Raw genomic sequence first — 19,261 nt, forward strand, 5'->3', positions numbered from 1 at the left:
TGTTATTCACTGAGCGAATTGGAATATCTTTTGGAAATATCAGTGACCTCATTAGAGTCTTGGCTGTGCTGTGAACCTACTGACTGCTCTTAGCAAAGACTCTAATGGCAATGTCTCAATTTCCTCATCTCTAGAGTGAAGAAGTGTAAAAAATAATTCTACTTAGATAGTGTAATCTAGACAACCTGTTATAAAAATCTGATTTTTGAATAGAAGTAGCCTAGGGGGGCATCTAAAGAACTCTTTAGCAATTCCAATGATTTTATTTTCTTAAGTCTGTAAAATTCCCAATTAATGTTGTCATCGTGACCACTTGAACCTTGGGAATCTGGACTTTCTTCATGTCATTGCCTGAACTTCTGTAGCAATAGTGCCTCTTTATGCCAGATGTAGAGTGAGGGCCAGCCATTAACTCACCAGTGGACATTAATGGGTATTTCTGCAGTGAAGGACCATGAAGTAGCAGCAGAAGGTCCTGACTGGTTGGAGAGAGAAAGTACCCATATGACATGTATTGAAAAAACACAATTAGTCTCACATACTCACTGGCTCATATACAGAGTACTACAGTAAAAGTACTTTGATTTATCTGATAGATGTTAAATAATGTTTTGTGTCACTCAATCCAAAAGTTACCATCCGAGGGGTACCTGACTGGCTCAGTCGGTAGAGCATGTGACTCTTGATCTCCAGGTCGTGCGTGTGAACGGCATGTTGGGTGTGGAGATTACAAATAAGTAAACAAAATAAAGGTACTATCTGAGCCTTACTACTAAATTATAATCTCCATTGAAGTAGTGAAGTAGGAGAGGGGCTCAGATATGTAGACAGCTATCTGTAAAACGATTATCTAAAGATTTAGTGGGGTGACATCAGCCAGAAATCCATTTTGGAGATAACAATCTCCAAAAGTCCTCCTCTTTATTAAATGAAAAAGAACACTGACCAAAAAAAAAAAAAAAAAAAAAACCTGTCAGAACCAACATTCTTTTGAGAACTCAGGAAATTAACCAAAGGCTTGCAATAACTGGGGAGTGTTTATCAGGAAAAAATAGCCAAATCTTGGTAACAACAGTATGTTTTTTGCCATTTTAACTTGCTATAATCCCATATTTTTTTCCTAGCCCCATGGTGGTCTAGAAAACCATTGCTACCACAGTGAAATCCAGTGGTTTAGTAATAATGGAGGGGGTGGAACAGGTTTGGAGCCTCTCCAAATCTCCCCCCTTTTTAAGAACTGTTATTTGACCTGTCTCACTGGAAAATCCCACTCACAAGGCTTGACTTTATTTGACCTGACTCAGAGCTCACTGGGTATACTTGTTAAAATGATCAGTAGCATTTTTTTTTTTTTTTTAACATCACAGCAGTCTGATGGAATACCTGGGAAATGAGATGTCCATAGGGGGCTGAAGATTCTACTTATTCCTGGGAATTCATAAGGACAAATGCATGCATCGTGCTGTGCACATGCCCAGGAAATACCTGAGAATGAAACTTTCACCTCTGGCTGAATTTGAGGCTCTATGCAAGAAAAAGTAAAGGCTAAGACAGAGTTGTAAACTATCTGCCTAAGCATTGAAGTCATGCTGCACCCCTCACAGAACATTTCTTAGCTAAGTCTGGGAAACTTATTTAAGGAAATAAAATTTAATTTAATGAAACTCTGTCCAGTTATTAGCTGACAACTAAATTAACCAAGCTGAAATTCCAATAGCCACATACAATAAAGAATACAGACTTTATAGGTTTAGTTCCGGAAAAGCACTAAACAAACCACAACACCAAAAACAGAACAAAAAATATTGCTGTGTGAGGGGAATCTAATATCTACACTTACCATATATTATTTAAAATGACAAGGCATGCAAAGAAATAAGAAATTATGTCCCAAACAGGAAAAAAGTTTTAAAAGAAATTGTTCCTGAGGAAGCCAGATGTTAGACTTCTAAGCAATATTCTTGTGTAGATTTATAGCTATTATAAATATGTTCAAAGAACTAAATGTCAGAGAAACTAAAGGAAAATATTAAGAATGCTATCTCACAAAATAGACCATATCAATAAAGAGAGAGAAATTATAAACAGAAACCAAGTAGAAATTTTCAAGCTGAAAAGCACAATGGTTTAAATGAAAAATTCACTACAGGATATCAATAGCAGGTAACTGTGGAGAAGAAAAATTCCATGAACTTGAACATATATTGATTGAGGTTATCCCGTCTAAGAAATAGAGGGAAAAAAGAATGAATAAAAATGAGCAGATCCTCAGAGCAATAAATGTAGGACACAAGTATACCAGCATGCGTGCAATTTGAGTCTTAGAAGGAGAAGAGGGAAAAGGGTAGAAGAAAACATTTGAAGAAATAATGACTATAGACTTCATAAATTTGATGAAAAACATTACATATTGAAGAGCTCATTGTCTGAATAGAATAAATTAAAACATATCCAGAACCAGACATAGGTTGATGAAACTTTTAAAAGACCAAAGCAATAGCAGAATATATATTCCTTTCAAATGCACATAGAACATTCTTCAGGATAGACCATATGACAGGTTATAAAACAAGCCTTTATACATTTAAAAGGATAGAAATAATACAAAATATATTATCCAAACACAGTGGAATGACTTAGAAATCAATAATAGAAATTTGGGGAATTCACAAGTATGAAGAAATTAAATGCTTTTAGGTTTTAAAAAATGGGTCAAAGAAGAAACCATGCAAATCAAAACCAAAATAAATGGTGGCTGTATAATGACTAACATAACATAATTTAAAAAATGGTGGTTGTTAGAATAGCTATTATCAAAAAGATAAGAAATAACAAATGGTGAGGATGTGGAGAAAAGGGAAGCCTTGTGCGCTCTTGTTGAAAATGTAAATTAGTCCAGACACTATTGAAAACAGTATGCAGGTTCCTCAAAAATTACAAATAGAATAACCATAGGATTCAGAAGTTCCACTTCTGGGTAGTTATCCAAAGAAAATGAGGACACTAATTCAGAGAGATATCTGCACCCCCATGTTCATTGCAATATTATTTACATATGTTAGAATATGGAAACAACCTTAAGTGTGTATTAATGGGTGAATAGGTTAAGAAAATACGGTTTATATGTACAATAGAATATTATTTAGACCCAGAAAAGAAGAAAATCTTGCCATTGCAATAACATGGACTTCGAGGGGAATAAGTCAGACAGAGAAAGACAAATACTGTATGATGTCATTTATATATGTGGAATATAAAAAACAAACAAACAAACTCCATAAAACCTTCCCCAAAACCAGACTCATAGAGAACAGACTGGTGGTTGCCAGAGGCAGGAGATGGGCAATGGGAGAAATGGTGAAGGAGGCCAAAAGGTACAAAGTTGAAGTTATTATAAAATAAATAAGTCCTAGAGATGTAATGTATAGCATCGGGAGTATAGTTAGTACTATATAGCATAATTGAAACTTGCTAAGACAGTAGATCTTTATGTTCTTGTCACAAGAAAAAGATACTAATATGCTTAACAATATGTTAATCAAAACGTAGATGGTTTAACGTAGTAACCTTTGTTTAGTTAGCCTTTAATTGCAAGTAGCACAAATCAAGTTGAGTCAGTTTAGGCAAAACAAAGGAAATTTGTTACAAGGATGTATTTGTCAGGACTCTGGTTACAAGTGACTAATCAAACTTATGATAGTTAAAACAAAGGGGACTATTTTGGCTCACATAGCTGGGGATTTATTTTATTTTTTTATTTTTTATAAACATATATTTTTATCCCCAGGGGTACAGGTCTGTGAATCACCAGGTTTACAGACTTCACAGCACTCACCAAAGCACATACCCTCCCCAATGTCCATAAAGATTTTATTTGTTTGACAGAGATCACAAGTAGGCATAGAGACGGTGGGGGCGGGGGGGGGGGTGGTAGCCAGCTCCGGCTCCCCGCTGAGCAGAGAGCGGGATGCAGTCCTCAGTCCTCGATCCCAGGACCCTGAGATCATGACCTGAGCTGAAGGCAGAGGCTTAACCCACTGAGCCACCCAGGTTCCCCCATATAGCTGGGAATTTAGGTATAACTTGATCCAGGACACTATTCTACTTCCCAGCTTTGTGTAGCTTATTATGCGGGCGGAGACTTGGTATGTGATAGGCAAGATGGTACCTGTGGTTCTAAACTCACACTTTAGCAACCAATTTCTCAATCCCATCAACCTTAATTCAATCCCCAAGGAGACTCTAGTTGATCCTTGCAGCTTTTCTCTCAGTGTCTTTATCTGTTTCTGAAGTCATGTGATTTCTGGCTTCTGCTTTTCTCCCTACATCTGTTTCATTCATCTTAAAATAAAAATAGTAAACATAATAACTAACATATATTGAGAACATACTGTGTGCCACATCCTATTCTAATTTTTTTACATATATAACTTCATTTAATTCTCACATCAACCACATAAAGTAGGCCCTATTAATATGTCCATTTTGCAGTTAAGGAACTCGAGAGTTAAATAATTTTATCTAGATTTACATAGTTCATATGTGGTATGTTCCTTTATGATGCTTTTTAAGTCATACATAGAATATCCAACTCAATCATATTTAAAAATAAGGAAATTTATTTGCCCATGTAACAGGAACTCCAGGCTTCGGGTCTGATTGATTTGGCATTATAATGAGACACTCATTGCCCCACATTCCTCCTTTGTTTCTCCTTTGTGGTTCACAGTAATAGCTTCACTGTAAGGCTGCTTCCTTTTGTGGTCATAGGATGGTTGTCTGTCTATTCTTTATGCTTCCTTGGTCATATCTAGTTTAAGAGTCACTCTCAGATGTCTCTTCCAGAAGAACAAGAAAGAACCTTTCTAAAAGTCACAAATAAATCTCTTTTCCTTTTGTTTGCTTATTACAGAAATAATTATTGGCAAAGGAGATGCAAATATTCTTAAACTAATGAGGCCCACCCTGAGACCGTAGTTTTCCAAATTACATTGCTGCTACTCAATTAAGAAGGGATTGAATAGAGTCAATGATGATGTCCACAACTTCTAAAGATGAACATTCCCCCAAATTATCCATTTATAGACTGCTACTTGGTCAGTTTTGAAAAAATGTTTTAATAACAGCCTGTTGGGGTAGGTATTGATCTCAACTTTAAAGATGTTGATACTGAGTCTCCAAAAAGTTGAATGACTTATCTCAGTTTACAGAGTAAGGAAATGACCAAGGGAAGACTCAAATCTGTCATTTGATTCCAAGTTCTTATATATTTTGTGATTAATCTCAGTGTTCTTAAACTAACAAGAATAAAATTATTTAAAATAATTTCCAGATATCATGACAATATAGAAATGTCTGAGAAAAAACATTTAAACTCTTGAAAGTTTTTAACATTCATTCTTTAAAATTTATTAGAAATAAAGAACTCTGAAGAAGATCAAGCTCTCTATCCACCTCTTCTACCTAGCAAGGTAGATCTCCGGGAGGTTACCATAATTCCACAGAATGAGTGGAAAAGGATTCAAGATAGCCTTGATAGTTTGACAAGAGAAGCAGCATGTCTTCGTGCAGAAAGAAAGGCAAAGAAAGAAATGCATTTCCGATCCCAAGAAGTGGTAAAACATTGGACTAACACATATGCAGTAAGTATTAATCACCCGGGAGTACACATGCACTGAAGACTCACTCTCTTTTCTTAGTACTCTTCTATATGTTTTTTTTACATGTAAAATACCATAAAAAATACTTTGAAACACATTCTCAACAGCTTTATTTAGGAGAAGTGACACAATAAAGTAGACATATTTAAAGTGTACAATTTGATAAGTTTTGGCATAATTATACACCCCTGAAACCGTTATAATTAAGATAATGAACATACTCATCACCCAAAGTTTCCTCATGCTCAGTTTATTGCTTCTCATTCCTCCTCACTCTTTTTCAGACAACTGATCTGCTTGATTCCTTTCTTTCTTTTTTTTTTTTTTTCAAGATTTTATTTTTAAGTAATCTCTACACCCAGTGTGGGGGTTGAACTCACAAACCTGATATCAAAAGGCACATGCTCCTTCGACTAAGCCAGCCAGGCAGCCCTGATCTGCTTTCTTTTCTTTCTTTCTTTCTTTCTTTAAAGATTTGTGTATTTATTTAAGAGAGAGAGAGAGCGCGCATACCTGTGCAAGCAGGAGTTGGGGGAGGGCAGAGGGAGAGAGAATCTCAAGCAGACACCCTGCTAAGCACAGAGCCAAATGCAGGGCTCCATCTCACTATCCTGAGATCATGACTTGAGCTGAAATCAAGAGTCCATCACTTAACTGACTAAGCCAGCCAGGCGCTCTTGCCCTCAGCTGCTTTCTATTATAAATTTCATTCAATGCAATTGTTTTGAAATTCTTTCATGTTGTTGTGTATATTAATCATTCATTCATTTTTATTGCTGAGTAGTAGTATTCCCTTGTATGGACATACCACAGTTTGTTTATCTGTTCAATGGTTGATGGTTTTGGCATCAACCAAATGTTGATATATGAGCTGTTTCCAGTTTGGGGCTATTATAAATAAAGCTGCATATGAACCTTCATGTGTAAGTTTATTTGTGGACATACACTTTTACTTCTCTAGGGTAAATATCTGGGTAGAATGGCTGGATAATATGATGGTTGCATATTTAACTTTGTAAGAAACTTCTGAACTGTTTTCAGAAGTAGTTCTAATTTTACACTCCCATAAGAGTATAAGTGTTCTATTTTCTCCACATTCTTGCCAACTTTCTATGGTCCATCTTTTTAATTATAGACATTCTAATAGGTGTGAAGTAGTTTTAATTAGAATTATAATTTGAATTTGAATGCCTCTGATTATAATGATGCTTAACATCTTTTTATAAACTTATTTTCTATTGTATATCTTCTTTGGTGAAGTGTTTATTGAAATCTTTTGCACATGCTTAAATGGGGTTTGTTTTGGCATGCACATAGGTGGCTCAGTTAATTGAGCGTTTGACTCTTGGTTTCATCTCAGGCCATGATTTCAGGGTCCTGGGATCAAGACCCGAGTCAGGTTCTGTGCTCACCGCAGAATCTGCTTGAGATTCTCTAACTCAGTCTGTCTCTCTTTAAAATAAATAATTAAATATTTTTAAAAATAAGTGGGGTTTGTTTTCTAATTTTTATTATTAAGTTTAGGGAATTTTAAAATATATTCTGAATACAGATCCTTTATTAGATATTTAATTCAAAAATATTTTCTCCCAGCTGTGGGAAGGGACATAGAAAGCTTATGGTACCTTGCTTTAGGAATAGTGTTCATAATTTATTCTTTTTTTCTAGAAGAGGGAAAAATGTCATGGCTGATATCATATATTACATATGTTACATGTAATATATGTAGTATATGTAATATACACATTACACATATATTACATATGTGCAATAGTACATATTTTATAATATATTATATCACATATTATATTACATATATTATAATATGTATTACATTACATATTATGTATATTACTATACATAATATGCCAGGGATTGCAGATGGGGGGAGTTGTTGGTATACCAGGGCATGAGTTCCATGAGGATGGAACTGTTCTATAAGTGACTATGCATTTGTAAAACTATACTAAAAGGGGGTATGTAGATTTTGCTCCTAAAAACATGATTTTAAAGAAGTCCCTGATCCATAAAGGGATGGGGGAGTGGAATATACCATATAAATAAACCGAAGTAGCACACTGTATATAATGCTCTGTATCTCCATGGATGTTAAAGAATAAGAAGTATAGTAAATGTGGTAGAAATGTAGTAGTAAAAACTGTTTTATAGGCACAGAGATTGAAAAAACAATAGACCAGAATAGAGAGCTTAAAAAAACTCACATGTTATATATGGGAACTTGACATATGACAGAAATGTCAGTCAAGACAGAAGGGAAAGGACTGGGTATTCTGTAACTAATACTGAGATAATTGGCATATGGAAAGATGAAATTATATCCTTATGGTATAGAATATACAAAAATGAATTTCAGCTGGATGAAAACCCAGATGTGAAAAGTAAAACAGTAAAATTTTAAAATAAATAATAGGTTATCTTCAGGATTTTAGGGTAAAGTAAGGTTTACTTAAGACATATGAAGTATGACCCATAGAGGAGAAGAAGGACTCCATCTGACATGACACATTGGATAGACTCCTCATAGATGTAGAAGAGCATTAAATATGCTACTGTTGATTTTTTAAAGGAATAAAAATAGTAATATATATATTTATATAAACATGGAAAGGAACTTTGGAAGTGAATATAAGAAACTAATAATAGTGGTTATCTTAGAGATTGCTGGTGGAAGCTAGGATTAGAGGGAGAACTTCACTGTATATCTTTACAATATTTTGGGGTTTTGAACCAAAAATATTAATATTTAAAATATTAAACATGTTACCTACCCAAAAGTTCAATTAAAATATTAGCTTATAAGTGTAACATTTTATTTTATTTATTAATGATATATGCAAATACAATAGCTCATAATGAAAGCTCAAATTATTTTGTTATATGTAATGTTAAATTTTATGAAATTGAGTTGAAAAATGAAAATAGAAGACTGATTTTTTTCTTTTTTTAGGGGATGAAAGAACAGAAACTTGAAGCCAAAAAGAAGCGTGATGAAGAAGTAGAGGCAGAAAGACAAATTCTTGATATAGAAGAAGAAATACACAAACAAGGAGAAAGAAAAAAGGCTATTGAATTTGCAAAGCAATACCAATTGTACCAGACAGAAAGAGTGAAACGCTTTCATGTACTACTTGGGTTTTCTTGCATTTCTCTCTATATTTAATGTTATCTATACATAATTAGACTTTATTTTCTTAAAATGCCACAATTTTTTTTTTTTTTGTAGTCAGGACTTCTTCTTAGTAGAGTTATGAAAGAGCGTGATGCACAGATTGAATTCCAAAAGAATAAAATAAAATCAGATGAAAAATGGGAAGAACAATTGAAACTCAGCATTGAAAAATCTTTTAAGGAAGAAAAAGAAAAAGCAGAAAAACAACGCAGAGATAGAATGGCTCTTGCCAATGATCATTTCAAACAGTATGTATATATGAATTACCTTTTTTGTATCTTATCTTTCTCACAAAAGCTTTTTTTTCAGATTATAAAAGTAATACATGCTGAAATACCTAGTAAGTAGAAAAAATACAAAGAAGGGTTAAAAAATCTCTATTACTCTTACCCAGAGATAATATATTAGTTACTATTGTCACAATAATGTGGCATAACAGTCACACAATCCAGTGGCATTCAGCAAACCATTGATTTCTCATGCATCTGTGGGTTGTTTTAGCCTGGCTGTACAGCTTTTCTGCACACTACAGAACTGGTTGGGTTTGCTGGTTGCTGTGGAGAGGGCTCTGATCTGTTCCATGTACGTTCATTTTTAAGATCTAGGATAAAGGGACTTGGGGAAACTTTTCTCATGGTATTGACAGAGATGCAAGAGAATGAGCCTGAGCTTAAAAGAAGAGATTATGCTGAGTGAAATAAGTCAAGCAGAGAGAGTCAATTATCATATGGTTTCACTTATTTGTGGAGCATGGACATGGGGAGTTAGAGAGGAGAAGGGAGTTGGGGGAAATTGGAAGGGGAGGTGAATCATGAGAGACTATGGATTCTGAAAAACAATCTGAGGGGTTTGAAGTGGCGGGGGGGTGGGAGGTTGGGGTACCAGGTGGTGGGTATTAGAGAGGGCACGGATTGCATGGAGCACTGGGTGTAGTAAAAAATAATGAATACTGTTATGCTGAAAATAAATAAATTAATTTTAAAAAAATGTGGCTAAACTCAAAGGCAAAGTCAAGGAAGTGCACTTGATCTACCATAAGGCTAAAGCAAAACATATGGCCAAGTGTAACGAGCATGGAATAGAGAAATAGACTCCAATGGAAATGAGAAGTGAGAGAGTGAGTCTTTTTGACCAATAATCTAATCTACTGCAATAATCTGTAATTTTTTGGCATGTTGGTATATAGCCATATAGATATTTTTTGGTGGTGGTGGAGGGGGTCAGATTCATTGAGCTGTAATTTACATTTACTAATAAAATTCACCTTTTAAAAAGCATATAGCTATATAACTACCCCTAAGTCAAGATATAGAATACTTCTAGCACCCCAAAATTTCCCTCATGCGCCTTTGCACTAAGTTCTATTCTTCACCCTCAGGCCCTGGCAATCTTTGAGCCACTGCTACAGACTTTTTTTCTGAGCATATATACTCATATTTTATAAAATGGAATCAGATCAATAGTATCATTGGATATTTTTTCACTTACTAGTATATTATGAGCTTTTGCTATGTCAGTAAATAGAAATCAAACCTGAACTCTTTCAAAGAAGTAGCTACTATATACGTCAGGAGAGGGAATTGTATTTGTGTATAATTTTACTTACTTTTCTAAACAGCTGATACATACAAATAGGAAAAGGCACAAAGGGGATTCAGTAAAAAGTCTGTTCCTCATCTGCTGGCCACCTTGTTTTTCCAATGTGAGACTTACCAGTTTCTTTACATCATAGTTTAAATGTGCATGGATCATTTTAAATTTCAAACAATAAACATTTTAAACAATATTACGCTTTTGAAGAAAAATTATTTTTGTACTTAAACATATTATTAATATATGATCATTATAGAATTACAAAATACAATAAAACAAGATGAAAATTAAAATCAGTAGAAACTGGGGCACCTGCATGGCTCAGTGGGTTAATGTTCTGCCTTCAGCTCGGGTCATGATCCCAAGCTCCTGGGATCGAGCCCCACATCAGGCTCCCTGCTTGGTGGGGAGCCTGCTTCCTCCTTTCTCTCTGCCTGCCTCTCTGCCTAGTTGTGATCTCTATCTATCAAATAAATAAATAAATAAAAATCTTTTAAAAATAAAAATAATAAAAATAAAATCACTAGAAACTGTGATCCAAAAAAACAAAAACAAACAAACAAAAAAAAAAAACCCCAAAAAAGCAGGCACTGTTAACATTTGGGCATATATTTGTCTACTTTTCAAAGTTTTTTTAAAATTTTGCTAATAGGAAATGAATATATACTTGTTAAAATTTGATACAACAAAATTTGGAATAAAATTGAAAAACCCATCTTCATATTCACACTTTCAGTGTCTCTTTAAGTCCCATTTTCCTTTTCACAAACAGCATTATAAATAGTTTGTGACAAAAATAAATAAATAAATAGGGGCGCCTGGGTTGCTCAGTGGTTTGGGCTGCTGCCTTCAGCTCGGGTCATAATCTCAGGGTCCTGGGACTGAGCCCCGCATCGGGCTCCCTGCTCCGCAGGAAGCCTGCTTCCCTCTCTCTCTCTCTCTCTCTCTCTGCCTGCCTCTCTGCCTACTTGTGATCTCTGTCTGTCAAATAAATAAATAAAATCTTTAAATAAATAAATAAATAAATAAATAAATAGAAAAAAAGTTGTGACTACCCCTTCAGAATGTTCTGTTGCTATTACTCATATCTGTATACAGTGCATATATAAGTGTGTATATATTTTTAACCATGAATGTTTTACAATGTATCTTTCTGTGACTTCATTTTTTTCAATCAAAAATATACCTTGAATATCTTTTTTACTAGACTATATCGATCTGTCACATCTTTTAAAATAATCTTATTGTACATTAAGGATGTACCATTATTTGTTTAACTGTGTTATTATTGAGGGAAGTTTGGATTTTTCCCTCCTCCTCTTCTAACAATGCTGTAGTGAACATCCCTGACCTTATGTATTTTGTGACTTTTGTCCAAAGATGTAGTTATATAGAGTAGTTTTTTTTAACTGAGCTTGGATTTTACATGTGGAGAGAAACTGCCTTTGAGAAGGCTTTAAATATGTAATCATCACTGATTTCTGGTACTCTTTTTATGTTATAATCAATGCTGGGCAGTAATTTTTTCAGAATTTAATGGACCAGGGTGCCTGGATGACTCAAGTCATTAGGCATCTGCCTTCGGCTCAGTCATCATCTGAAGGTCCTGGGATGAAGCCCTGCATTGGGCTCTCTGCTCTGCAGGAAGCCTGCCTCTCCCTCTCCCACTCCCCCTGCTTGTGTTCGCTCTCTCACTTGTCTCTCTGTCAAATAAATAAAATCTTAAAAAAAATAATTTAATGGACCAAAAAGTATTATCTCTTAATTTATATTTCTCTCAATTTCTAGTGTGGCAGGTTATTTTTTCATATGTAAATATTCATCTGTTTTGGTTTTTGTTATAAATTGGTTACTCCATTGTTCTGTTATGTAGGTTGTTTCATATTGATGTGTACGTTTTTCATTGATTAAAAACTGATTAAAAAGCAGTTTTTATATATGTTGGATATTAATCTTTATTAGACATATTGCAGATTTTTGTCATCATTTCTGAATGTTTTTAGTATTTTCTTTTTAAAGATTTTATTTTTAAGTAATCTCAATACCCAGCATGGGGCCCGAACATACAACCCTGAGACTGAAAGTCATGTGCTTTACCAACTGAGTCAAGCAGGCACCCCTGAGTGGTTTTAGTATTTAGAAGATATTAATTTTTTTAAAAGATTTTTATTTATTTGATAGGAAAAAGAGAGCAAGCAGGGGGAACAGCAGGCAGAGGGAGAAGGAGAAGCAGGCTCCCCACTGAGCAAGAAGTCCAACTTGTGGCTTGATCCCAGGGCCCTGGTATCATGACCCAAGCTGAAGGGAGATGCTTAACCATCTGAGCCACCCAGGTGCCCCAAGAAGATACTAATTTTTATGTGCTTAAATCTGTCTCTCTTTGTTATTATGGTTTTGAGGTGTGTGTGTGTGTTTTCTCATAGTCACAAATGTCTGAGTGACATAGATATCGATTCTCAGGATACATGTATTGCCATATTGTTTAGTCTTCATTTCTTGTAATCCTTAGTAAAAAGAGAAGGGGAAGCCCCTGGATTTTTTATAATTTTTTCTTTGTCAGTGTCAATGCCCAAGGGTTTATACAAGTTAGGGACAGCGCCATTGGCATACGGAGGCAAATATTTGAGCAATGTGTCATCTTTGAGAAATCTCTCTTATGTTGGCTGTTGTGGCTGAGATAATTGCAGGTAACAGATTGATCTCCAGGAAATTACCTGGCAAGTGGTAACACCTTCACAGGCCATCTACCTACCTATAACCTTTGCATGTAGGCTGTGATCAGGCCAACAGGATCCCTTTCCATGGGGGTCTTTCCATGTGCTTTCCATGTGCTGTTAGAGGTTCCAGCAGGTCTAAGGTTTTTTTTTCCTTTGGCTTATCTTCAGTGTAGTCTAGGAGATGTTGACTGGGCTCTGAGCTCACCTTAAATTCCTTTCTTTTTCCTGGTGGGCTTTGTCTTTGTAAATGATGTCCAAATATTACTTAACTTGATTGCACTCTCGAGTGCCCTGTTTTTTGCTGAAATTTCTTGAAAATTCAAGTATAAGGTAAGACTTTGCTTTATTTAGTTTCTAGTAGTGATATAGAAATTCTTCCATTCTATTTGTTGCATTATGGGGACTTAGGAAGGGAAGGCTATTTGACATGTGGGTTTGGGTTGCCAATTTGCAAATTTCCATAAGTTCTATATCTTAAATTTATTAAGAAACATTCAATTCTGTAATTGAGGACAACAAAGGAAAATGCAAATCTATTATTATAAATTTTTTTAGGTATATGAATTTACAAAATTATCACCAAGTACAATTGTGTTGGATGTTGATTCATGTGTCAGTTTGATACAATTCAGAATGTATGTCACTTAAGATACTGTAGGAATGGTAATTAGCCCTTAAAAAGCCTCTTGAAGTGAACAATAGAACTGGAATACTAACACTGGTATTAACCTGAATAGATACAGAGGACCATGTAGTAGAAGAGAGAGTTTTTACCCCCACTTTCTTGAATAATAAGAGTCTATTCTGGGGCACCTGTTTAGCTCAGTTGTTAGAGCATGGGACTCCTCATCTGAGGGTTGTGAGTTAAAGCTGCATTTTGGGTGTGGAGCCCTATTTAAAATAGAAAAGAAAAAAAATTTAAATACGAGTCTGTTGGGGGAAAAAACTTTAAGATAGACTATTTTTTCATTCATTAATAAATTCATTCATCCAATCATCCATGCATTGTTGTAAACATTTATTGGACAATCTCCGTTTGCCAGCCACTGTTCTAGTAACTGCAAATGTAAAAATGAATACAATTATCTTTTTTCTTTAAGAAGTTTACAATCTGGAGAGGAGGGTATAAATATGGAACAGATAATTAGGGTATGATAATAGATATTTTGGCAAATATACATACAGGATATGTGGAAGTATATAAAATGGACATCTGATCCAGTCTAGAGAAGGGGCTAATTTTTAGAAAAGATCAGTTCTAGCAACAAAGTGTGAAAACTGAGCAGGCGTAAGTCATGCATAGTGGAGATGTAGAAGTATTTTAAGCAGAGGAAATAGCAGGGGTGAAGTCCCAGAAGTGAGTTAAAGTATGATGGGTTTAGGTAACTACAAGTAGGCAAGAGGACTATAATAAGAGGCCTAAGAGAGCAGTGTTAAAGATGAGATTGGGAAGAGGCAAGGGCCAGGTCATGATGTGCCTTGTAGGCTGGGTGTATACGGCATGCCAAAATTTGGAATGACTTTCCACTTTGAGCAAAGACCTTATTTTAATCACACAGAAATGGAAATTACAGGATACCAAGAGGCAACACTCTTTTCCATGCCCTGGTAATTGTACAATCAAGTGCTATTCAGGTATTACCTGGTGGTGATTTAAAATATGTCCACACATTCTTTGATACTCCTCCCTTCAGAGGGTGGAGTCTAATTCCTCCCTCCCTTGAGTGCTGGCTATAGAGTAACTCATTTCCAGTGAAGAGAATGAGTAGAAGTCATGAGGTGTAACATCCTGAGAGAGATTAGGATATAAAGGGCATTTTGGGAAATTGGAAGGGGAGGAGAACCATGAGAGACTATGGACACTGAAAAACAACCTGAGGGTTTTGAAGGGGCGGGGGGTGGGATGTTCGGGGAACCACGTGGTGAGTATTGGGGAGGGCACGTATTGCGTGGAGCACTGGGTGTGGTGTAAAAAACAATAATACTGTTACACTGAAAAGAAATTTAAAAAAAAAAGGCATTGTGACTTCCTTCTTGCTATCTTGGATCACTCATTCTTGAGGATATGGCATAAGGACACTCAGGCAGCTCTATGTAGAGGTCCGTGTGGCAAGGAGCTGTGGCTTCCTGCCAAGAGATATTTAAAAATAGTTCTCCAGCCTCAATCAAGCCTTCAGGTATCTATTACTCCAACTAACATCTTGACTGCAACCTCTGGAGAACCCAGCTAAGTTACTCCCAGATTCTTGAATCTCAGAAATGGTGAGAAACAATAAATGTTTATTATTTTAATCCATTAAAGTTAGGGGTTACTACTCAGCAATGGATAACTAAAACACACTGTATAATTGCTGGTCCTGGGCCTGAAAGAGAGATTTCCTACATTTTTAAAACAATCTCTAAGCTGCAGACCTGGGCAGTCTATTCCATTGTTGGGCTTTCAGCAGTCTAAGAATCTGCCTGGGGCTCACAGCCCAGTGGACATAATGAAGATGGGGCAAATGAGGGACCGTACTGACCCCAAAATCCCCAAATGGAGGGGTTTTAACCAAGAAGCTTAACCATAATTATTGAAAAGAAATTTAGGGGCGCCTGGGTGGCTCAGTGGGTTAAGCCTCTGCCTTCAGCTCGGGTCATGATCTCAGGGTCCTGGGATCGAGCCCCATATCGGACTCTCTGCTCAGCAGGGAGTCTGCTTCCCCCTCTCTCTCTGCCTGCTGCTCTGCCTACTTGTGATCTCTCTCTCTCTCTCTGTGTCAAATAAATAAATAAAAATCTTTTAAAAAGAAAAGAAATTTAATAATATCTTTAGATACTACATATAATTCTATTTCCTTCTATTGATAGGTAAGCCTTTCTCTGGGAAGAAGCCAATAGACCTTGCTTAAGAATAACTCAGTTACAGGGGGCGCCTGGGTGGCTCAGTGGGTTAAGCTGCTGCCTTCGGCTCAGGTCATGATCTCAGGGTCCTGGGATCGAGTCCCGCATCGGGCTCTCTGCTCAGCAGGGAGCCTGCTTCCCTCTCTCTCTCTCTGCCTGCCTCTCCCTCTACTTGTGATTTCTCTCTGTCAAATAAATAAATAAAATCTTAAAAAAAAAAAGAATAACTCAGTTACTATTTATCTATCTCATCAGCTTCTCAGAAGAAGGAAAAATCATCATAGGATAGTTTGCATCACTTTCACCGGATCAGATCATCCAGAGAAAAAGCAGAGAGATGAGGGCTTAAGTGATCATCAACCATTCCTAATGATTAGAAACCCATCTTAAATCTAAGAACTTCCACATTTTTAACTCTTGTTCAGACCACTCCTTTGAGTCCCAGCTTTACATATCCAACTGCCTTTAAGACATCTCCATTTGGAAGTCTCAAAGATGTAAAAAATCTTAAATCTCTAATATGAAATAAAATTTTGATTCTCCACCCTCGCAGTGGAATTTCTAAAAGTTGCATCTTTATCCACTCAGTTGTTCAAATCAGAAACCTAGGAATACACCTCAGTTCTTCATGTGCCTTTATTTTCCGCACCAAATCTATCAGCAACTGATACTGAATTTTTTTCTCCAAAATGAATCTTAAAATTACTGCTGTCATCTTAGTCCAGACACCCTCATGTCCCATGGATTACTGCCTCAACTCCTTAACTGGCCTCCTATTCTCTCTTCCTAAGTACTTTTCCTTTCATCATCCAGAGAGATTTTGTTAAAATAAAAATTGGTCATATTATTCTCCCACAAAACTTTTTGGTGGTTTTCTGTTCATTTAAAAGAAAATGGAAATGACAATCTCCTGCAAACCCTTGTATGATCTGGCCTCATCTTCTCAACCTCCTTTCCTACCACTCATTCCCTTCACTTATTCTATTTCTTTTTTTTTTTTTTAGATTTTATTTATGTATTTGACAGGTAGAGATCACAAGTAGGCAGAGAGAGAGAAAGAGAGAGAGAAGGTGGAAGCAGGCTCCCTGCTGAGCAGAGCCCCTGATGCGGGGCTCGATCCCAGAACCCTGGGATCATGACCTGAGTGGAAAGCAGAGGCTTTAACACACTGAGCTACCCAGGTGCCCCACTTATTCTACTTCTATCATACAGATCTCCAAGCCTTTGAGCCCCTGTCAAACCTTTGCTTGCCTCAGGGCTTTCTCACAGGTTTTTCCCTCTGTGCGGAATTTTGCTCTCCCATTTTTCATCAGTGGGTATCTCACCAGCTCAAAGAATCTTCTTTGCATCTAATAATTCTAACAAACTAAATAGACAATAAAAAATTTTTGAAAATCTAGTATTTTTAGGGCAATCATAAACCTGGTTTAGCTGTAAACTGCAGTGACTTTTATCTTAGCTCCTCCCACAGACAGTGACTGTGGCTCTAAAGCTGCTTACTCTGTACAGATGCATCAGCTGGGAATCTCCTGTCCTGCATTGGCTTCATAATACCAAAGTGAACTTACTGGCTCACTTTACTGTGTAGTTCTCCATGGCACAGGGAAAAGGAATTTTCCCCTCTGAAGCTTGAGTGATGAGTCTCCAAGAAAACATTCTTTTGGATTGGATGCATATGAAAGAAAGGTTTATTCCCCGGTCTTTTCATCTAAGTTTGTTGTTGAGCTACCCTGTGTCTATCTGTTCAGGAAGAAAAAAAATTAGAGACAGCAGCAGATAGAGAATGGCAGTGGAGCAATCTGCACACTCGATTGGCTGACAAGGATGCATGGGCCAGTAGGCATCTCAGGCTGAGCTGACTTGCCAGTATGCAGAGGATTGATCACAAGATGAGACACTCAGAGTTTGCAATAAAGTACTGATGGTGGAAGCTCATGGTAGTGATGGTGATGGGGCTGGGAAGGTGGGCTGAAGACGTAGAGCTGGAGCTACATCTCCCAGAACACAGCCCTGCAGTAAGGAAGGTGCTCAGGGATCTCTGAAGGACTCACTCATAAGCCCTGTGTGGCTTACCACGCAGAAGGCGTCAATAGCTAGTGAATGCTGGCTAGAGAAAGAATGACAGCCAAAGTGGCTAGCCCATTTCCTAAGAGGCTAGAACTGTAGTGCTGAAGTTGAGAAACACTAGGGATTAAGCACTTTTCTGTATAATGTCACCATTACACTATAATGTCCTTCAGTTAGCTAGTTCTTTCTAAAGGAAAGTAATATTTGAATCTAGCATAGGATTTAATTTTGGTCAGGAATGAAACAAATGTTGGAGAAATGAAAATACTGACAATTCTGGGCTAACCAAAATTAGATTTGCTTTAATAACTGCTTTTTATATATCTGTTCTTGTCCCCAAGAAATTCATAAGTTTCCCCACAGCTTCAAATCATCCCAGGTTAGAATCTAATTCATTTCTTTAAAATATGACTTATTTTTCTGCCTTGCTCTCAATTTTAGTTATGTTTTTACTTTAGAATCAAGGAACATAAAGAGGAAGAAGAAAGAAGGAGAAAACATGAAGAAAGGGATGCTAAAGAAATAAAGCGACAGAATGCATTATATGAAATAGAAATGAGGAAAAAACTAGAAAAGAAAAAAGAAGAGAGAAATGAAAGCAGAAAACTGTTTTTTGTAAGTAAAAAATACAGCATTTCTTCAAAAAATGTATAGAGTCCAGCACATGACTTTTAATATATTTTTTATAAAAAATTGTGGAGTAGAAAAGAAGTTGTCATTAAGTTGGGTTTCTAAGTATACTTTGAGGTAGCTGTATTTGCTATGGATTTATGTGGACGTGCTCTCATGCATGAACAAGAGAGAAAAGAATGAGACTTTTTTCCAAGTGAATACATTTTCTTGTCTTTTTTAAAAGAGATTTTACTTACTTATTTGAGAAAGAGATCACAAGCAGGGTGAGGGGCAGAGGGAGAAGCAGCCTCCCCACTAAGCAGGGAAATCATGCAGAGCTCAATCCCAAGGCTCCAGGATCATGACTTGAACTGAAGGTAGATGCTTCACCACCTGAGCCACCCAGGCACCCCACATATTCTTGTCCTTTAAATGAAAGTTGTGAGGAATGAATGGGGTAATATGTGTCCCGTGTCTGTGTCACTGTTAGAAGTACTCAGTAAATGTAGTAGTTGTTTTGTGCCTATTGCGACTCACTTTAT

The 19,261-nt window shown here is 36.4% G+C and overlaps 1 protein-coding gene across 1 annotated transcript in view; it reads left to right on the top strand.

The window, feature by feature from the left end:
* Positions 1-19,261, top strand: part of CFAP210 (cilia and flagella associated protein 210) — a 36,884-nt gene that overhangs the window by 535 nt on the left and 17,088 nt on the right. The window contains exons 2-5 of the mRNA XM_082689210.1: positions 5,416-5,642; positions 8,629-8,802; positions 8,905-9,098; positions 18,566-18,722. Coding sequence (XP_082545336.1) covers positions 5,416-5,642; positions 8,629-8,802; positions 8,905-9,098; positions 18,566-18,722 — 752 coding nt within the window. The remainder of the gene's footprint in view (positions 1-5,415; positions 5,643-8,628; positions 8,803-8,904; positions 9,099-18,565; positions 18,723-19,261) is intronic.

The sequence above is a fragment of the Mustela nivalis genome (assembly GCF_964662115.1).
Source record: "Mustela nivalis genome assembly, chromosome: 11".
Lineage (NCBI taxonomy): Eukaryota > Metazoa > Chordata > Mammalia > Carnivora > Mustelidae > Mustela > Mustela nivalis.